This window comes from Dipodomys spectabilis, unplaced genomic scaffold (assembly GCF_019054845.1).
Source record: "Dipodomys spectabilis isolate Male_0828 unplaced genomic scaffold, ASM1905484v1 ptg000046l, whole genome shotgun sequence".
Taxonomy (NCBI): domain Eukaryota; kingdom Metazoa; phylum Chordata; class Mammalia; order Rodentia; family Heteromyidae; genus Dipodomys; species Dipodomys spectabilis.
The window spans coordinates 578,650-601,302 of NW_024870723.1; the positions used below are offsets into that span (position 1 = coordinate 578,650).

At 47.2% G+C, this 22,653-nt stretch overlaps 1 protein-coding gene across 3 annotated transcripts in view; it reads right to left on the minus strand.

Annotated features, from left to right (window-relative positions):
- Window positions 1-22,653, minus strand: part of Whrn (whirlin) — a 64,404-nt gene that overhangs the window by 36,471 nt on the left and 5,280 nt on the right. For all 3 annotated transcript variants that reach the window (XM_042678765.1, XM_042678764.1, XM_042678763.1), the window contains exon 2: window positions 1,728-1,946. In XM_042678765.1, the coding sequence (XP_042534699.1) occupies window positions 1,728-1,946 (219 nt within the window). The remainder of the gene's footprint in view (window positions 1-1,727; window positions 1,947-22,653) is intronic.

The window sequence follows — 22,653 nt, forward strand, 5'->3', positions numbered from 1 at the left end:
CGTGTGTACATGGGCTAGTTACACAGGACTCAGGACGACAGAGGGAGGCCCTGGTGTGGGTAATATACCTCTAGTGGAGATCCTGACTCTTAGCCCCACCTATGGCTACTCCGTGTATTTGAAAATCACCCATGTTAATAACATACTTCTACATTCAGCCAGGAGAACCACCAAGAGTTGATTCATTCGCCCCTATTTCTGCCTAGAGAAGCAGACAGGTAAGACAGCCCATGTGTGGTAGATGAACAACTCAACCAGCCAGCCAGCCAGTTACTTTTCCCTCCTCCCTTCCTTTCTTCAGTTCCTTTATCCCCATCACTCATGACACTGTCAGGCACACAGTAGAGCTCAATAAGCTTAGATGACTCACTTCTGGTAGGATGGAGCCAGTGACAAGCACCCTACAGGTGGTTAGAAGGACTCAAGGTGTTAGCAGCTCAAGGCATGACCAATTACCCCACAAAACTTAGGCACTGCAGAAGATAGGAGCTGCAGGAACCGAGGAATGCCCTACTGCTGGGGAAGGCATAAGACCCCAGCCACTCTGAGGATGCCTGGGAGGCGGCCCAGTGCACACCAACTAGCCTCTTAGCCTCCATTGCCTCCCCCAGGAGCACAGAGATCGCCTATGTCCAGCATATTGACATTTCAACAAAGAACACAAATGCACTAAATTAATGTTATGCTCTTATCGACAGGTAAAGGAGAGAGCTCAGAAAGAGTCCACAGGGATGGTGCTTGGCCCAGCATCTAGGTACTGCGGCCTCTTAGCTGCTGCCTCTTAACTCTCAAGGTTTGGAGAGAGCAGAGCTGCTGGTCAGTCAAATCACACCCAAAGGAGTGCAAATCAAACAGCCCAAAGAGAAGGTTAAGACATGAGGAGCCCCGTTAATCCCTGGTTCATCTGATGGCAAGACATAGACCATTTCTATGAGGAGGAGAGCTCTGTTGGGGACATTTATTCATACCCCTGCCTCAGTCATTAAGTTACAAACCCCATGGTGCTCCAAGCAACAACCCCTTCCCCACCAGCTAAAGCCCTGGTAGTTTCTAAGTCAAGGTTCCGCACCAAGCCCATCAGATGCCCCCTCCCTGTAAGTGGGCACCTGAGGGCGAAGACTGGGAGGACAGAATGGCAGAGATCCTCTGCAGGTTGTACCCCAGCTGCAGTGCTGGGGCTGCCCACACCAGGGCGGGGTGGGCAGACAGGCCTCTATTGTTTACAATCTGGGACCCAAAGTACCACAGATTCCCTGGGGAAGATGGTAAAAGTCCTGGCAGCTTCTTGGGCTACACACCTAGATCAAAGACCATGGTGCAGTTCAGCCATCTCTAATGTACAAAGCCCAGCCCAGAGCCTTCTCTCTTTCCTTTCCTAGGGCTAGGCAGCGGGGCCTGGTATAGCCCAACTCCAGCCAGCAGAAGAGCCCATCCTCTAGAGGGGGATGCTGACTGATCCGCTGAATGCATGTATCTGAGCTCTTCTTTGCAGCAGTGTAGCTTGTGTGGGGAGTACACACTGAACAGGTCAGAAACAGGCCAGAGACAAAACTCTTTGAGAGGGGCATGTGGGAGAGGACAGAGGCCTGGGGGGGGGGGGAGGAGGGGGCGGGGGGAGGTGGGGGCAGAGCCTCTGAGGAGCCCCGCCCTGTTCTCATGTGGAAAGATCTTGGTAACTCAGCTTCTGCTGCCACCAGCTCCTCCCTCTGTTATAACCAGGAGCTCACCTTTTTCTCATCCCCGCTCTGAAGGAGGTGTAGCGTGCTCCTGCGGTCCCCCTCATGCTGTCTCAGGGCACTGCCATGAGGCTGGGGCAGGCCTGAAGGTGGGGAGATGCTTCGGCCCTGTGGGTCCACCCAGGTGTAGATGTGGTTGGTGACATATCCTCCAGGGATGCGCCCGGCCGAGTACACAGACAGCACCAGCTTCTTGGAGCCCTTCAGAGCCTAGAACGGGGGGAACACACAGTTAAAGGGAAAGGGGGTACTTTCAGCTTCTCAAGTCTTGACAGGACCACCTCATGAAGGAAGGCAATAGCCCCTAAAGTTTTCTTTTTGCTCACAAGTCCTCTTCTCCCCACCCCCCAGCCCTTAGTTTGGCCTATGGAAATGGGCCTATGTCTACTGCTATTCAAAGTGGTCCAACAACCCAAACCCAAATCATAATTAGGAAAATGAACTGAATAGACAATTCTTAAAAGTATAAATGGCTAATAAATACATAAACAAATATTCAACATCCTAGGCCATAAAGGAAATGCAATCAAAACCACACTGAGATTCAACTGGAGTGCCAGTTGAATGGCATTTGTCAAGAATACAAACAACTAGTGTAACTACTATGGAAGTCAGTATGGAACTTCCTATATATCTAAAACTAGACTACCCTATGATCCAGATATTCTACTCTTAGATATTTAATTGAAGGAATGTTACCCAGGATATAATAGAGATTTCTCCTGCATACCCCTGTACATTGTGGCACTATTTACACCAAGCTAGAGATCGACCCAGATCCTCTACAACTAATGAATGGATCAAGAAAATGTGTTACATATACACAATGGAATATTACTAAGCCATAAGAATGAAATTATTCATTTGCGAAATACATATGTGAAATAAAGCCAAGTTGAAAAGAACAAAGGTCATATGCTGTCTCTCAAATTTGTAATCCAGACCTAATATCTATCTAGATTCTAGACATCTATCTAGATATCTCTCTAAATCATCTATCTAGACAGATATTTGCAGACAGACACACACACATGTGACTATAATTGTGGTGCTATTTGGAGAAATGAGGAGGACTAGAAGAAAAGAGTATTAAGACAGTAACGATACTAAAATACATTGTGCCTATGTATAAAAATGGCACAAGGTAACCTCCTGAAAGTTGTTAAAAAATATGGAAGATGAAGGGGTGAGAAAAGAGAGCAGATTAATCTGTTCCGTGTGTAGCATACTCATGCATGGAAATACTACAATGAAACCACTTGGCACTTACCATGGAATAAATACAATGTAAATAAATAAAGTAGCCCAAATATAAGACATTTGATCTCTTAGGAAAGCTATGCTGAAGACTGTGTCCCAAGCATACCTCCAAGCTGCCATCTTTAAATGGGCCCACATGTCTGTGTCAGGATGGGTCCTGACTGGCATCTGGAACTTGGATGTTGAGCACTGCTGCCTGCCACAGCTCCCACCCCTGTACCCAGGCTGTGCAGCGTGCTGGGCTTCTGCAGAGTGTGGTGTGGCTTCTGCTGCTCTGCTGCTCTCCTGCAGGAGTGTGGTGTGGCCCCAGTGAAACCTTGAATGCAACCTAAAAATGCTTTGCAGGGGCTGGGAAGGTGGCTCTGTGGTAGAGTGCTTGCCGTGAGCACAGAGAGGCTCAAGGAAAGTGCCCAGGACCTGAGTTTAACATCCAGGACTGGCAAAAAAAAAAAAAAAAAGCTCTGCAGAGAGATGGTGTCTCACACATAGAGTCACATTATTAAATGTGTGTCCTGTATGACTCAGCCAGAGAGCCTGGGCTTCCACTGAACTTTTCCAGTGTGCCTTTCCCCTGGCTCATTTTGCTTAGTCTTCATAATAAAAATCAGCCGTGGGCACAACTATATACAACTACAGTCAGAGCCCCCCCCCTCTGCAGACTCAACCAGCCACAGATCAATAATATAGTTTTTAAATTTTACCTATGAGAGCACAGAAAGGGAGGGAGGGTGAACAAATGCAATCATGGTGTTCAGTATATGCTATGTGGAAAAGTATACTATGTAACTTGTGGACAGGCGGGAGGGGGAAACTGGGGGAAAGCCAAGGAAGGGGTGACATTGTAAAAAAAATGTACTTTTTACCTGACTTATGGAATGGTAACACCTTTGTACAGTACCTTAATAGTAACAATAAAATTATATCTTAAAAACTATACTGCACATGCATAGAGTTTTTTGTTATTTCCTAAACAATACAGTATAACAGCAATTTCCAAACCATTGCCATTGTATTGGGTATTAGGAGTCATCTAGGATGATGTGAAGGGTTTTTGTTTGTTTTTGGTGCTGGTCCTGGGACTTGAACTCAGGGCCTGAGCTTCTTTTGCTCAAGGCCAGTGCTCTACCACTAGAGCCACAATGATACTTCTGTTTTTTTCTGAGTAGTTTACTGGAGATAAGAGTCTCAAGGATTTTCCTGTTTGGGCTCACTTTGAACCTCAATCCTCAGATCTTAGCCTCCTGAGTACCTAGGATTACAGGCATGAACCATTGGTGCCCAGCCAGTAATGTAAAGTATATGGAGAATGTGTGTAGGTGATAAGCAAATACTACACCATTTTCTAAAAATGACTCAAGCATCAGTGGATTTTGGCATCCCCAAGGGAATCTTGGAACCAATCTCCCACAGAGAGTAAAAGATGACTGGATATGAATCCTATGAGCCTTTCTAGCTCATCTCTGAATCCTAGGGGTGTCTAGGGGACCCCAATAAGATAGTAGACAAGAGAAAGCAAAAACATTCATGCTAACAGTTGCTTAATATACAAAAGCCCTTGTGTCAGGCCCTCTGCTCTATACCCACATAAAATCCTGGTGAAATCTTATTTTGAGGATGAGGAGGGATCTGTCATTCAGAGGAAGATATGGTGAGAAATCACCTGTCTACAAGGTTACTAAAGGGGTTCTTTATCCTTAGCTACAAATTTTGAGTATTAACACTACCTTTGTTTTATACTTTCTAGTGCTGAGGATGGAACAAACATACGGAGTGGTAAGGCCAAATTCTGAGATCCACCATATTGCTCTCCCCCAACGCACCTGTAGTGGAGATTCACAGAGACAGTCACTTAGCCCTAGATTAACAGTCAACATTAGAGGATGCGTGTGCGTCACAGCTAAAACTTACACACTGAAGCCGAACTCCCAACATGGTGGCAATTGGGAGATGGAGCCTTTGAGAGGTAATCAGAGTTGGATGAGGTCATGAGGGTGGGGAGCTCTCCTGATGCAATCAGTGGCTTTCTAAAGAGAATGAGGGCAAGGGAACAAACAGGCACAGAACTCACTTCCTTTCCTCTGTATGTGGACACCGGAAGAAAGTGGCCTTTTGCAAGGCTAGAGGTAGAAGCCATCACATTGGCATCCTGGCTTCAGACTTCTAGTCTCCAGAAATGTAAGAAAATCAATTCCAACTAAGCCACCCTATCTATGGAACTGTACTGTGGACGCTCCAGCTGACAAAACGTTCTGCAACTGGGGCTGTTTGACCCAGTGCAAGGAAACTTTGTGCTGCTTGGAAAAAAACCATGTTCACAGAGAGTTTGTAATGCCAAGAACCTGTGATACACTGTAATGTTAAGTGGCCTCAACAGGCTATAAATCATGTCTTATAATAGGATCTGCTGTGTTATAAGGAAAATCACACAGAAAAAAAAAAAAACAAACAAAACAGAGAAGCAACATGCCAATGCCCTTACAATCCCACATCCATGTTGCTCTTCCTGTTTCTCAATATTGTCCAAATATTCCCCAATAAGGGTATCGTTGCTTTCAAAAGCCGCAAAGAATTGGCCGCAAGGTGAGAGACACTAAGCTCTCTGGTTTGCCACCATCTGCTGTAATCGGCTCTGCACTGTAATCTCACCACTGGACAATTAGGACCAAGGGCTGAGCTTTCAGACAGTGAGGGCACCAAAGAGGACCGTGACATGTGGAGTCTCATCTTCTGGAGATCTCCCACAGGAGGCAGGCAAGCTAGAGGCCCTGGGCCCTCCACTCCACAGCTAACTGCCGGTCCCCAGTGGGGGTCAGTGAGCATGGTGGCCCTCTAAAAGTCTGCTTTGAGAGAGATTTTTCAGATGAGCAGGGGAAGGTTTTCAGCTTCCTTTAGCATTCCTGGGACTCCTGATGGAATGGTTTGAAAAATCCAACCTGAGGCCATGTGAACTTCTACCCAGCAAAGTGGGGGAAGCAAGTCCCAGGGCTCAGGTGGCACCTACAGAAGCCAAAGCTGCAGGATCTTCCGTGCCTCTCGCCTCTTTCTGCTCCCTTGCCCTGCCTGCTGCCCCATTCTGATGCTGTTCTAACACACCCATCTCCTCTCCTGTTCCTGCCCTGAGTCTATGTCCTCATGACTCATTTGATAAAGACCTACAAAGGGTCTACTGTGTGCCAAGACTAAAGGGAACACAGTGGGCAGCTTGGGAGGGAAAAGGCATTATGTGACACACATTAGGTCCCGTGACACTTGTGTCTAGTTAGATGTGCAGGACCAGGTGCACAGTAGGTATTCATGATGCTTGTGTATAGTGAGGGACAGTTACCAAATGGCACACAGTAGGTCTTTGGGATATTAGTATCTCTGGGAACAGAATAGGTCCTGATAACACTTGTGCCTGAGGAGGGAGAAGGCATCATCCACCACACAGTAAGCCCTGGTAACATCTGCAGCCTGCAAAAAGGGGAAATACTACCTAGCACACCGTAGGCCCTCATGATACGCATCTGATGAGAGACCAAGTTTTGTCTGTTGCACAGTAGATCTTGAGAAGACTGTGTCATGATTGGTTGAAAAAGATAATAATACCCCAAAGAAACATCACCTCCAGATAGCTGGAGCTATATCTAGTCTGGACACCCCCAGATGCTCCAGGAATGTAGAAGCAGGTAAGTTTCCAGTCCCCTACTTGGTGACCAAGAGCCTGAGGCTGCATCCTGGCTCTCTCATAAAAGCGCGTGGGGACAGGGAGGATGGCACTGGCTCGTTGCGGGTAACATGAGCTACAACAAGGCAGTGGGCATGCAATTCAGAGTCCCTGACCACCAAGATGGCAGTACCCTCTTCCCTCTTTTCCCAGGAGTGTCTCCATAGAGAGGGAAGATTGCACTACAGAAAGGCATCGTCTAAGGAGTTAAATAAAGTTCACAGAAATAAAGGTGCAGCAGAGAGCACCATTGGTATTCTTTCTCATGGCTATGGTAGAGCCCTCTTGGTCAGTTCTATAAATAGGCATGCAGCAACCTTGAGAACAGAGAGGAGGCTAATGACTGATGACAGTACCATGGACCCGTGCTGCAGAGGCCAGGGCTGGGAAGGTGCTGCCCATCCCCGATCCTTCACAGAACCTAAGACCTTGGCCTCAGTTTCCCCATCACAAGACCGGGGGTCTGAAAGCTGCTCAGGCTACACCATTCTGGAAGTCTTAATGTTGGGACGAATATGGTTTGTAATGGGCACTGGAGGGCAGGGTTGTCACATCCTCTGTCATGGGCTGGATTTTTCTGGCAAAAGCTGGAAGAAGTTGGATTCCTGAGCCAGCATTTCAGGAACACTTTCTAGACCTCTGGAATTGGTCTCCACCTATCAGATTCCCAGGGGAGCAGCCCCCTCTGTTGCTCTTTAATTGAAATGGGGGGGGGGGTCCAAGGAGTCAGTGTCTACCTTCTTACACCTCTTGTGCCTTCCGTTTTTACACGTATCCTAAAAGGTGTCAGTAAATCGAGTTTATCCCTAAAAGAAAGCTGGGAGGGGGGAGGCCTGTTCCCCATCACTGCTCCCCAAAGCCACTCTTGCAGTCTTCTGCACTCACTCATCTCTGCCTAGCTGACCTGAGGCTCCTGCCAATAGGTTAGCTGAGGTCCTGCTCTGGGTTGGTGGGCACCCCAGGCCAGCCATTATTCTTGGCTCACCAACCTCACCTTTGTGGTAAGCAGCCTCAGGCAGCAGAGCAGACTACCAAGGGCTCTGGCTGGGAAGATGGAAAGCCTGTAATGTTTCCATCATGCCACTGGTTTGCTGGGTGACCTGAGGCAGCTTCCTCCCATTGCTGGGCCTTGCTTTTATCATCTGGTTATCAGCAGATTACACTGAGTGATGGCTGAGGTCCAGCCTCAAATGGCACTTCTCCATCTCTCTGGTTCAGGGTTTTGAGGTGGTCATGGTCATTAGAGCAGAGTAAGCAGGCTCTCTGGGACAGGCAGGTGTATAAGCTGGAACTGGAGAATGGCCCTCAGTTTCCCCATTTTGGGAGTAAGCCGCTGGCTGGTATTGCTACAGGTCACTGACCCAGATACTTGCACCTGGTCCATACCTGGTCCTTGAGGCTCCACATGAGCAGGTAAGAGCTGATAGGGTTTCAGAAAACCCTCCCACCTACAGCAAGGCAGATAGAAGTCTTGAGTACAGGGAAATGCACATCTAACAGAATTGTCAAAGGTAGTTGGAGGTCACCATGTCACCCCACTGCTTTGAGAGGGGAGGTAAGTCACATGCAACACCTGCACAAAAGCAACCTGCATGCTCTACCTGTACATGCTGCCAGTCATATGACCTCTGCCAGTCACAGCCCTCTCCGTGGCAGATCAGCCAGTCTTCTGAATTGATTATCTACGGGCTGTGCCACTTCTCCCAAGTCACCAAACATCTATTCCATGTGTTTTGCTTTCCCCTCTTGCAAACAGAGGATCTGTCTTTGCACTCCCGGCACTGTTGACTGTGAGAGCCGAGGGGCATCCTCTGCCTGCAAGGGTGGTCACAAGAGAGCTACGCTCCCATGTCTGTCATCCTGGGTTACCAGCAAAACCCAACCCAGGGGCTCATGCCCCGGCTCAGCTTGCTCAGCAATCCTGATCTGACTTGGCAGGTGGCATGGTGCAGATACCATCCATCACTGAAAGACTCTTAGGATTATGGAAATGTAAATTCTATGTGCAGTTCTGCAAACATAACAACTCGCTATTGCATTCATGCTCTCAGGAGGTAAATATCTCACTCAGCTGGTGGGAGCTGACTTGGAAGCCCTCAAATCATAGATCAGTCTGATACAGTGCCTGGCAGGAGACTGAGGAAGAGCCAGGGCCAGAGTAGGACCAAGGGGATGTATTCACACCACACTGCACACACGCTTGAACATGGCCATGAAGTGGACCACAGAGGGTACGAGACTATCAGATGCTTGAGCAAGCGGGAACACACGTTGGAGAAGTCCCAAGGGACCACAGGGAATGGTGAGTCACTCGGCTTATTTCAGGGCATGATTCTTCTCTCTTTGGAGGCAGAACATCATGAGACCTAGGTTGGTGACTTGGAAGGGAAGAAAGCAGGAAACACGGTGCTTTTCCTGACCCCACCTTGTAAGGCTGGGGCTACAGATTCACACCTACTATGTAAGGATCCTGTTCCTGCTGGTGACTTGCTGTGCGATACTGAGCAAACAACCTAACATGGTTGCACTCAGTCCTGCATCTCCAAAGCAACTGTTGAAAAGATTATTAAGATAATGTACATTGCCTAGACATTCCTCACCCCGACAACTTTCCTCTTCATAAGAAACATCTTTCTGCCCTTTATCCTTTCTCTTTCATACCTGTCCTGGCTTTACTCTTCAGCTCTTTTCCCACCACCCCCTTGAAGCCCTCCCAGATTATGACTGTTTCTCTCTCTCTCTTCCAAGGACATCCAGAACACTTCTGCTGCCAGCTGCACTACAGGCTCTGAGTCATGTTCATTATCCTGTCTTTAAGACTAGCAGACAAGCTGGGTGCTGGTGGCTCACGCCTGTAACCCTACTTACTGAGGAGGCTGAGATCTGAGGATCATGGTTCAAAGCCAACCTGGGCAGGAAAGTCTGTGAGACTCTTATCTCCAATTAATTACAAAAAAAAAAAAAAAAAAAGCCAGAAGTAGAGCTGTAGTTCAAGTGGCAGAGTGTTAGCCTTGAGCACAGAAAGGTCAAGGATATGCTTTCACTATATTTGATGTCAGTATAACTTGTAGAGGAGATGGGGAAAAACAAGTCATTTAATGATACAGGTGGACCTGTTGCAACAATGAGAAGTACAAGATGTCATGTCGAAAACGAGCTTTACAATGTTGGTGGGGGGGGGGAAGGTGGGACAGGGCGGGGGGATGGGGGGGAGGCTGGGAAGGGATGTGAAGGGTAAACAAAGGAGGAGGCTGCAATGCTTGATAAGAAATGTACGCATTAACCTGCCCATGTAATTGTAACCCCTCTGTACAGTGTGTTCACAAAAAAATAAAAATTAAAAAAAAAAGAAAGGTCAAGGATAGTGCCCGGGCCCTGAATTCAAACCTCAAGACTGCCCCCCGCAAAAAGTCACAAAGACTGTAACAGGCAAATTCCTTGCGACACTCTTAATGCTGTTTTCTCTTCCTGTTCCTTTACATTCATCATCCCTTCTACACATCTATCCTCCTATCTATTTATTTATCCATCCATCCATCCATCTTCCCATGCATCTATCCATCCATTCACTCAGCCATCCATTCAACAAGATATTTAATAAGTTTTCCATATGCTGAGAACCCACAGGAATATAGTCAGATTAGTACCAAGAGAACAGCACTGTAGACTTGGAGACAAGCAAACTAAGGTCACCAGTCCACAACCATGTGAGCATCCAACTCTGTGCCTCATGTTGGAATTTGGGCAGAGGCAGAGGGAGCTGTTAGAATCACAGCTCTGAAGCTAGGCCAGGGATTCACCGCCCTTGCTCTGCCACCTGTAGCTTCAGATACATCATATGACCAGTCCGTGCTCCCATTTCCCAGGGTGGACATGCGTACAGTGGGGCATGGATGATAGCATCTCACAGAGTGGTTTCAAGGATTAAAACAATCAGTATGGCTAAAGTACTCACGACCTGGTCATGGGCAAGAGTTCCACAAGGTTACGTATTTATCCAGTAAAGAACCCAGAATGCAGCCATTCATGGAGGTCATTTTCCCATGGGGCTTACTGTCTCTCCTGGCTTGTTCTGTCATTTTATAAACATGTCTGTAGACACATGCAACCCTATCTCCTGATTCTTGCACACATGGGCTCACAGTTTATGATTTTTCCCATCTCAAATTAATTTTGAGGACCTTCCCTCACCTCGTCCCTGCATTACCCCATTCCCTGGAAGGGACTCACTATCATGAACTTGTCACTTCCCAATCAATGGGCATTTATGTTCTCATTTTTTTTTTTTTTTTTTTGCCAGCACAAACACCTGATAAGAGTACCTTAGTCTCTGGACTAAGGCATGCACATTGCATCTTCATTCCTGTGCAACCAGTTTCTACTAGGGGAACAGAGTATCTCCCTGCTGTGTTTCTACAGTCACCAGCCGGGGGCAGCACTGAATTAAGGCTTTGAAACTCACTCAGGATGCCTTGCTCCCCTAGAGCAGAATCTCCTTCCTCAATGCATTCCCCAGGCTCTAGATATCTCTAGAACAAATGTTGGCTCTATTTTACAATGGGAGCTAAATCTTGAGCCCTTATAAGTATTACAGAGCATCTTTAGGTGTTGCTGACTATGCCTATAATCTAGCTGCTTGGAAGGCTGAGATTGAGAAGTTCATGGTTTATGGCTAATCCAGGCTGAAGAGTTCAGGAGACCCCCACAGACAGCTGAACATCTGTCACCCTAGCTTTTTTTGGGGGGGGGTCCGGTCATGGGGCCTGAACTCTGTCCCTCAGCTCTTCAGCTCAAGGCTAGCGCTCTACCACTTGAGCCACAGCGCCACTTCCGGCTTTTTTCTTTTTGCTTATGTGGTGCTCAAGAATCGAACCCAGGGCCTCATGTTCGCAAGGCAAGCGCTCTACCACTGAGCCACCTTCCCAGCCCCGTCACCCTAGCTTTGATGAAATGCCTAAAATAGGCTTAGGAGCACACCTGGGCTGGTTGCAAGACTCTATCTCAAAAATAACCTGCACACAAAAAACGAATGGCTAGAGATGTGGCTCAGAATTAAGAGTGCCATGCTTGGTAAGCGTAGGACCCTGAGTTCAAACCTTAGCACTGCTTAAAATAAATAAGATAAAGCATGGCAAGGTATCAACATAAAGGTATCTCCACCCCTTCCTAGCTCTGACATTTTAGGCACACAACCCACTTCCTGGGCCTCAGCTCCATCACCTGCTACAGGTGGACTCCAGGAGGACTGAGGGGGCTCTTCTTGTGCTGGGCCTGACTCCTGGGACGCACCAGCAAAACTGCAGTACTAGCCATGTCTAGTCTTCTTCCCATCATCCCACCGGTGAGGAAGGAAAACCAGGGTGGTGACCTGTCTTACTCAAGGTCACAAGATCAGAGGTAGAGTTTGGATTTGAATCTTGGACTTTCTATGTTCATGTCTCTTTCCCTTCTACCCACAGCCATTTTATCAGTGGGCTTAAGGGTGTTCAAGCCATAAGACAGACAAGGGGTAGTCTTGAAAGGGCTTTCCAGGCTCCTTCTCAGCCCCCTAATAAGCCCTGAAGACCAGCCATTAGAATATGCATGGACCCTGTCACTGCCCTGAGAGCTCTCCCTGTGGCCCTTGGGTGCAGCTCTCCTCCCTCCAGTGCATCTTGGGCCACCTGGCAGCCTTATCCCCCACCCAGTCACCTGAGCTTTTTCACAGTATCAGGTGCTCCGGCTCTTTTCCACATCAGAACTTTGCACGTGCTGCTCCTACTCTGAAAGTTCAGATGACAATGCCTATATGCATCCAGCAATTTTAGCTATGCTTCTTCCTCTCAACAGCCCAAGAAGGGAGGGGAATATTCTGTTAGAGTCCAGGTGCATCAATATGAAGAAAATATATCAGTTTTAGGTGAGTCTACTGAAAGCTACAGGGAAGGAAGACACAGTCAGCCATCAGTAAGTGGGCACTGCCTCTTTAGAAGTACCGATGACTTCCCTAGAATCCATTTCTCTTTTTACCTTGGCTCTCCAAAGCTGAGAATTCAAAGATGAAACACACACACACACACACACACACACACACACACACACACACACACAGTAATATCATTTCTAATCCCTCTGCTTTTTTATGGTGAGTTATTTTTAGTTTCAGCCACTCCATTACTTTTAACACAAGAATATGAATTAGGGACATGTGAACAAACAAGTAAATGAGATAGGTAGGGTTTAAAGATACAGTTAAATCATCCCTGTCTCATGGTAGAGGCCCAGTAATACCTCCACTGAGAGGATAAACGAGCACCGAAATCTAAGCGCATCTCTGGAATTAGAATACTCTTTGCAGCTGGAGACCCGGTGCCTTGAACAATAACTCTGCTGCCCCTCCCAACTCTCCCTCATTGTGCCCCAAAACACTCTGCAGCTGCTGAACTTAAGCTTTTCTTTGTTTTTTTTTCTGGTCATACTAGGGCTTGAAACAACTCAGGCCTTGCACTTGCTAGGCAAGTGCTCCACCACTGAGCCATGCCTCCAGCCCCGTTTGCTTTGGTTATTTTTTAAGATAGGCTATCACTGTTTGACTGGGCCAGCCTGGAAGGAAATTCTCCTATCTATGCTTCATTCCATAGCTGGTGTAGCTTCCAATCCAAGCAGCTTTATTTTTGTTGAGATGCAGTCTCATGAACTGTTCCCTCATGCCTAGAGTCACACTCCTCCCAATCAAGCTCAACCTCCTGCCACGCTGAGATGACAGAGGCGAGCCACCACGCCTGACTTAACGCAAGTGACTGGGGAGCATTCCCGTAAACGCAAACCCCCAAATCCATCATTCTTTTGGAATGATGACATGTGTGGGCAGTGTGTGGTAAGCATTCACTGTTTCATCACCAACATCTGTGTGTCCCTCAGGGGGCCATGGCACGACCCATCTACTCCAGCTCTGTGCAGCTACATTGCCTGTTGGAGCTGCCATATCCCTGGAGGAATGAGCTGGTGCAAGGGTGTGTGTGGAGCCCTCCAGAACCCCTCCTCCAACATGCAGCTCGACACGAGGGTCCACAGAAAGCATGGCATAGATAGGAAAGAAGATCACGAGGAAGCAGGGGGCCCCACGTGGAGGGAGTGTGACTGCTGGGGAAAACAAGGCCAAGCAGTGGCAGGCAGTGAAGGGTGACTAGGTAGGAAGCCAGGGACGCCGGGACATCTTCTTGCACTCTCTGCAACGCTACTGAAATTTGTCTTTCACTTGAGCCTCGCAAGGTAGGATTTAAAAAGTCAATGGATCATTCGCTCCTCCCTGGTTTCTTTAAGACTTTGACCTTCTTAAAACGTTTCCGTGGAATAGAAGAAACATTTGCTCCAGCCGGAGCAATACCGAGTTCCCAGCAGCTGGGACAGAGACTGACATTTGAAAGCCCCTGCTCGCCAATGTCATTGCTCCTACAGGCTGAAGGAAAAATAAAAATCAGTAATCAAAGAAAGGGGAAGAGGGAACGTCTGACCTTGGGGATCAAGCTGCAAGAAATCTGCAAAAAAGTGATAGCTAAGAGCAACACCCCATCCCCCACCTTTTGCAAAACAACTCACAAGATGAGGACAGAACAGATTCCAGCAAGATATTGATTCCTTTTCAATGCAATTCTTCAATTACCCACTAAGCCTAGCTTTCAGTCCCTTATAATTTAAGTAAATTGCTTTACAAATGTCCTTTTAAATTTTGTTCTTTTTTTCTTCCTTTAAGGAAGAACTAACAAGATGCTAGGTGTCATAAATATAATCCCTCCAGATGAGCCTTATGGGTTTACAGAGTGTTTCATTGGCCAGGCTGAATGCCCCATCCACCTGCAATATCTGTCTCTATCACTATCACTTTCTTAGCCCATGAGTAGATACATTTACTAGGGTTCACTCTCTTCCCAGACTCATTAGACCCCTGCCACCCACCTATTTCTGACTATTCTCAGTTGAAAAGATCATGTGCTTCCAGTTTAATTCAACCTGAGCCTTAAGAACTTGAGCTCAAGATAAATGGATATACGTCTTTAAAAACTGACCTAGACCAGGTGCTGATGGTTCCTGCCTGTAATCTTAGCTACTCATGAGGCTGAGATCTGAGGATCACAATTTGAAGCCAGCCTGGGTACCAAATGTAAGGGACTCATCTCCAATTAACCAGAAAAATGCCCGAAGTGGCTCAAGTGGTAGAGCACTGTTCTTGAGCAAAAACAATCTAGACAAGAGCATGGTGCTTGTTGTTCAAGCCCTATTGCCAGCACAAAAACAAAACCAAAAAACAATGCCAAAAATGGACTTAGTAGCTAGCAGAAAGAAAAGACGGTTAGAACTAACAACGATGAAATATAAATCTTGTTATTGAACGGGTATTGGATAGCAAATAGGGTCAACACCAAAACCATAAGTACGGGGGAGGGGGGGAGAAGGATTGGGATTGAGGGGGAGGGGGGAGGCTGGGAAGGGATGTGAAGGGTAAACAAAGGAGGAGGCTGCAATGCTTGGTAAGAAATGTACGCATTATCCTGCCCATGTAATTGTAACCCCTCTGTACAGTATGTTCACAAATAAAATAAAATAAAATTAAAAAAAAACCATAAGTACATTTGCACTCCAAAAATATGCCAAGAAGTTCACTCTACTACCTAAGTGATTCAAATTAAAACAGGATTTTTTTTTTTTTTGCCCATCAGTTTGAGAAAATAGAAAAGAAATAAATCATCTAGCGTTGGCATTGTTGGGTCAAAGTGACAAGTCTCACATGTTGCTAATTTTGGTTAAAAACCAAATAAATTTCCTTCTCAAGAGCAGTTTGGCAAGAATTATCAAAAGCTTTAAAATTCTGCATCTCCCCTGAGCCAAAGCCACCTCCAGAAAGACAGCCCAAGGAACCATTAGTGACCTGCGTAAAGATGAATGTGTGAGGGGACAGAGAGCTGTAGTGTGGATTATACTGAAAAAACTGCCCAACCAGAAGAAATTAGTCAAATAAATCGTGTATCTCTTCTCTACGAGGTATCACACAATCATTAAAAATCTTTTTTCAGAAGCATTTACCAAAGTAGGAAAACAGTTGTGACATACTGCTTGGGGAGAAGCAGGCTGGGTAAGGAGGTTCAGACTGGCAGGTGTGAGGAAGAATCCCCATACGGGACATTGGAAAGACAAGAGCCAACCTGTCAGGAACGATTACTTCTGCCTAGAAGGGATTATCTAGCATCTTGGTTTTTTTCCTTAGGTGTTTTTCTGAGCTTTCCAAGATTTTATAATTGAACTCATACATCTCAGGTCATTAAAATATATACAGAAAGAAATACAAACCCTTAAGCAAAACACATACTTCAAAGAGTGTCGGTGGATGCTTTCTCTTCCCAGGTTTCTTACGAACCCAAGTCCAGAGCAGCCCTCATTTCCTCCTCCCAGGGCCCAGGATTCTGAGCTTGTGGCCAGGTAGATGAATTCTGACTTCAATATGGGTATTTTTGTTGTTGGTTGTGGGGCTTGAACTCTGGGCCTGGGCGCTGTCCCTCAGCTCTTCCTCTCAAGGCTAGTGCTCTACCACTTGAGCCACAGTGCCACTTCTGGTTTTCTGAGTGGTCTATTGGAGATAAGTCTCACGGATTTTCCTGCCAGGGCTGGCTTTGAACCATAGTCCTCAAATCTCAGCCTCCTGAGGTAGCTAGGATTACAGGCATGAGCCACCAGCACCTGACCTGACTTCAGTTTTTGAGGACATGAGGCTTCCAGGCACTGGCTTCTTCTATTGGGTGTTGAGTCAAGGTCATTGTTATCTACCAGAGAATTTCCATGGGCAATGCACAAAACAAAATGCCCACAAAGGTCAGGGCACCGCATGAAAGATAACAGAGGAGGGAAAGCCAAAAAGTGCCAATGCTGCTCCTGTCCCTGAGGTCTACTTAATAGAATGCACACAACAGACCTGGGAAAGGGCCTGCGGCTGGAGCTGTGTTAACACACAGAATCCCCACCCTTGCCTGCACCATGCAGAGCTGTTCACCTCATTGCTTTTCTGTTAGAAGCAGCAGGAGAAGGGACAGTAAACATGCACTTAGTTCAAAGGCAGGCAGGCCTTGCTTCAAATCCTAATCCTGTTTTTTGTTCCCACCCATGTACCATAACTGGTTACCTCTTGTGATTCCCAGTTTCCTCTCCTTTGGAACTATGAAGAAGAGTCAGGAGGGGTGTACCTCAAACCCCAGCAGAAGCCTGAAGGCACACACAGATTCCCACGGGTGATGGCAGACACCTGTAATGCTACCTACTCAGGCAGCTGAGATGGAGAATATAGTTCAAGGCCAGATCAGAGAAAAGTTTGAGGCCTTCATCTCGACGAAACAAGCTGAATGTAGTGACATGCCTACAGCTACCATCTCAGCTCCGGAGAGAGGCATTAATGAAGGTTCAGGCACAAAAAAAAGAGGTGGAAGCATGGCTCAAATGGTAGAGTACTTGCCTAGCAAGCACAAGGGCCTGAATTCAAACTCTAATACTGCCACCCACACCAAAAAACCCCCAAGGTCTGTGTTATTGATTAATCTGCTATATCTTATAAGCATGTCATGTGTGCTACCCATTTCCCACCTTCTTTGGTGCCAGGGGAATCATCCAGCAGGAACATACCAGGCACTCATCAAAGGTTGAGATCAACAGATGTGCCTGGTGCTTTGATCCATTACCTGCACAGCCATCAGTATCCCCATTTTCAAGCGAAGAGGAAGCCTGGACACAGAAGTTCAGTAACTTGCCTGTCTTCTAGCAACCACTCACATCACAGTTGTACTAAGGAGAGATCTGGGAATGAGAGGTTTAAAAAGTTTGCCCCACCCCCCCAAAGCTACTAAGAGCCCAGCTCTGAACTTGGAGCTGCCCCAAAGTGCCCAGGCTCCAGCACATGAGATGACACCCATAAGGGTGCTTGCCTCTCTCTGTAGCCACGCAAGTCAACAAAACCTGCCTTTACCACCTGTTCTGCCACTTCCTGGATCTGTGACAACAGGCCAGTGACCAGCCCTTTGCAAGAGCTGTTTGTGAGGTTTGAATGAATTGATATGGAAGCCAGGGCTGGCTCCTGGTAGGTTCCACTCGTTGTGGAGGTCATTATCAGAGAAGGTGCAGGAAGAACACAGCAGGAAATACACCTTCTATGACTCAGGCAGCGCTGCCACGGAGGAAGCCGAGCTCAAGATTTGACCATCCCCCACAAATGGGAACAGTGGAAGGGAGCAGACAGGGATGAGGGTGATGTGTGGAGGCCTGGTCCTTCATGGGGATAGTAGGTGTCAAAGGGTGGAGAGCTCTAAGGCTGGTTCAGAGGCTGTGCTGCCTGGCAACATGAAGAATCCATCGGGAGTTAGCTGGAGAAGAGAATAGTCTGTGGGTCAAAAGAGATGAGATTCCAGGTGGCTGAGAGTCAAGTTAAAGAGGTTGGCCCCTGTCACATGGGCTCCCAACTCAAGAAAATGTTTTGGGGTGAGACATGGCTTGATCCGATGTAAATTCAGAGATTAAGTAAGGATGGAGGATGCAGTAGTGGGCGGGTGAACCATAGGAGACCATCAGACAGAGCTGCAAGGAGGCTGTTGCAGTTGAGGCACAGGGTAGGGAGAAAAGCAGGGAAGGAAGATGTCAGGCTCAGAGAGTTCACTACACAGGGGCGGGTGCCAATCACCAAGGGGAGACTGGAGAGGAACTGCAGGCCAAGGCTACTTGCTTGGGACAATCTATAATTTGAGGGCAGGAGGAGATGGGGTCATCAGAGACAAAAGATAAGCCAGGCCTTCCAGAGCAAATGGAGATTATTCCCAATGTGAAAGAAGAGGTGAAAAAAAAAACAAAATAAATAGTTACATTTAAAAGGGAGGAACAACAGATTCTGTTCAGATAAGGCTAGACAATAGGTAGAGAAACAGACGTTCTGGAGAAGACAAGAAGGAATTTAAGAGAAAAGAATTGTACATTTTGATGATTGAAGTGACTCAAAAAAAAAGGATTAGAAGGGATTCTTGCAGGAGAAAGAAGGTTCTAGAGAACTGGAAAAAAATCTGGAAAACATTAATTGTGTGTGTGTGTGTGTGTGTGTGTGTGTGTGTGTGTGTGTGTGTTGGTACATGGCTTGAACTCAAAGCCTCATGCTCTGAGTTTTCTTGTTCACAGCTGGTACTCTACCACTTGAGCCATATACAACCCACTCCGGGATTTTGCTGATTAACTGAAGATAGAATCTCACAGACTTTTCTGTGCAGGCTACTCAATAACCTGAGCAGCTAAGATTACAGGTGTGAGCCACTAGTGCTGGCATGGGATTCCTGAGAAAGGAGACAGGCAGAAGCAGAGTTACCAGGAAAGAAAAATTCAGAAAGGGTTACAAAAGATCCCACCTTTCCATCAAGGTTAGGATGATGGAAGAACAGAAGGAAAGCCCCTTGCTCAGCCTTGGAGCAGAATCTTTCAAATGGGAGGAGAATTCAGGAATTGGGCTGCATCTCTTTTCTTACTCAGCACCCTAGACCTGAGGCCTAGCACACCTCTTTTCAGATGCGGTTCAAATAGATGACAAGTTGTTTTCTAAAGCCAAGAGTTAACAAATCATCCCCCTCACCTGCACTAATTGTTTTAATGGGCTCTGAAAACAGCCACACCTTCTTCCTCTTCATGCCCCCCTCCCCCTCCAACCCTCCCACTGCCGGGGGAATCCATCAGGGGGAGATGCTGGGGAGTACAGGGAGGGATGAGCCAATAGCAGACAAGGCTGTCGCATTCCCAGGTGCTGGGCCACACCACTGTCTCGTCTGCCTCCCAGAAAATCAGAAGGGAGGCTCCATTCATGCACCGGGCTTTATTACTGCCACAAAGCAACAATACAGATACCAAATGCCAGCTAGGAGCGATGACATGTTTAAAGAAGCTTTCTATGTGGAAATATTGACTGTATATAGCCAATGCAAGACAATTGACCCCAATCACACAGCCCTGAGTTCTGATACTTCCTTCTAATGACACTTAAAAAAACAAAAGCAAGCAGACATACCAGGATTTTCAAAGCCAAGTGAACGCAGTCAATAATATTTTTCATTACAATGCTTGCCACGAGACTTCCATGACCATAGTTTTCAAATTTTTGATATGCAACGATGACAGCCGGGTTCTGTGGTAAAGATGTCTGAGTCAGAGAGGCAAAGGGACCTTCCCAAGGTCAATGCCAAGAAACACGGTCCAGTAAACCCAGATCCAGCTGACCCTCTCTCTGTGCCTAGAATCTGGCTCCACGGTAGCTGCAGACAGGCAGGGTGGGTCTGGCTCTCTGGTCATCTTTATGTGGCTAAGTATCAGTAGGAGTGGAGACCTGAAGGAAGGCAGAACTCCCCAGACCACAGGCATGGACTCAGACCTTCATGGAGAGCTTGTGACTTACCACATCAGTGGTCCCTGCCCCCTGAATATTTGCAAACCCCTTTTCAAAAGTCATTTCAGCAAAGCTTTAGAATCTAGGAAAGGGGACATGTTGGGACGATGTAAGGATCCATGGACACTGATGTATTTGCTCTGCCTTTGGGGTTAAGAAGATGCTGATATGAGCAAACTCAGGTAGAGAGGAAAAAGAACCATGAGACTGGCTGCTGGCTGAAGCAAAGCCACAGCCAATTTAGCAGAAGGAACAGGAAATCTCAGCGGAGGAAGGAGGCAAAGGTGCTGGCGCTGGAAAAGACAAAAAAATAAATCCACTTATGCATTCTTGGGAGAGAATAAAGCAGCTCTCAAACCTCTGTGTGGTTATTAGAGACTCAGCCTTCACCAGAATATTGGGGCTTCTTAAAGCCTGAAGAGGTATTTTTTTAATCTTTTTTTTTTTAATAAAAAGCCAGATGTATCTCACCCCAAATTGGCTCATTGATTGCTTTGGAATGCATAAATGATTCTATTTTGGAATCAGACACAATCATGCTGCCCAAATAACCCACTTCTGGGCGTGTCGCTATAAAATTAAGAGCAAAGTAACAAATGGACTTGCCAGTGGGGTCTCACAGGGTGGATTTTGGCCTGCAGGGGTGGGAAGTGCTGTTGTCCATCCAGGCACAGGACACTTTTTTTTTTTAAAGGCTTTCGACAGAAAATAGTTCTGAAGGAAACATGTTTACCCCTAGCCCTCCTGGAAGGAAGCAGGTGGGAGGTAGACACACCCATTGTACAGCTCCCAAGACTGAGGCTCAGAGGTCAGGGGATCTGCCTACATACCATACAGCAGGCTTCACAGTCAAGCACACACCCGTTTTCCCTTCCCCAGCCAACCCTGCAGCCACACAGGCTTCCTTTGGATCTCACATTCACAAAGAGGGAGTTCCACATTCAACGGCAATTGAATTAAATCGCTACATCTGTGGGGTAAATGCTCACCTATTTATTAAATACCTGTAGTGTGTCAGGAGCTGGAGCTAGGAGAAGGAGCAAGGCATTGACAATTTGGATTCTTATGGACTGTACGTGTAGTAAACAGATGTAAAGAAATGTCCTTCTAGAGGTGGCAGGTGCACTGAGGATGGAGGGATGAGGAGGGTCAGGAGTGCTGTTCTGGCAGGGGTGAAGAGGCATGAGATGACCCAGCACTTAAAAGGCTGGCCTGGCTGTGCCTGTGTTCTCTCCCCCTCCCCCCCCACCCCCACCCCCCACCCCATGATGCTGAGGACAAAGGCTGTGTTCTCTTCATTTCTGACTTCTGAGTGCTAGCCACAGGCTATGGCTCAGATAAAGTCTGGAGGATGAGATGGGCCACTCTGCCTCCATGAGAGGATCTGACTCCTTCATCATGGAGGGGAAGACTCTGGATGGCTCTCAAAAGGTCCCTAAAGTCAGGCACAACATGGAACATCTGTCTGGCTCTGGGCAGGGACTGGCATTGTCCTTCTTCTAGGACAGTGCTATACAACTCAGGCAGTGGAGGCCATTCTCTCCTTATCCCAATGGTGTTCTTGGGCTGGCTAGTATCATCTCCTTTACATGACCTCCTCCTCTCTCTGCCTCCCCTAGGGGAGATTAAGCAACATGGGCGGGGGGGGGGGGGGGGGACAAAATGCACCCCACACCCACTAAGGTCAAAGCCCCATCTATCTAGCAGTGTCTGAGTAAACCAAAGGAAAGCCCAACAGTGGGTGCTCTGGGTGACAGCATGTATCACTGTGACCAGTGTACTGTTCTACTAGTGAGTGTTGGTAATGTAGGCCATGTGGCTGGGGACAGATGGGCTACGGAAAACCGCTGTCCCACTCAGTTTGTCTGGAAACCCAGAGCTGTTCACAAAAATTAAAAATTTGTGGAGCTGCTCCCCACAGCTGACCCCAGGAAAGTGGAGAGAAGAACACAAAGAGCTGACTTCCCAATCTGTACCCTTCCCACCTGTCAAGGCTGTAAAAGTAAACGGAAATACCACAGCGCAGAAACTCTCCAAAAGCACCCCCACCCTGAGGCACAAGCAAGGCATCTGTGTGAGCTTAGACTTAATACCACATTCTTGCTTGGAGGTTTTAAAAATGAAAAAAAAAAAAAGAGAAACTGAATCTGTTTTTGAAAGATTCATCCTTCAGCCTCCAGCTGCCTCCAGATAAATCTATTTCTTCTAACCAGACCTCTGGTTCTTGGTGGGTACTCATCTGGGGTCCCGAAGCAATGGGGATCAAAGGCTGACCTTCCAAGTCATAAAAGAGCCTTGGCAGAAAGCCACTTGGAACCTAATCTCCTCTGAGCGCCTGTGCAGAACTTACAAGGGCTGGGAGCAGGAGCCACAGGCAGCATGGTGGGGCTGCATGTGCTTGACAGGGAGGAGGGGCTTCTTGCACTCCCACTGTGTGCCCAAGGGTGGCTGCAGGCAGCACAGGTAGGAAGCCAGCAACATCATGCACAAATCCCCTTGGCAAGGAGGTGACAGGATCACACCTC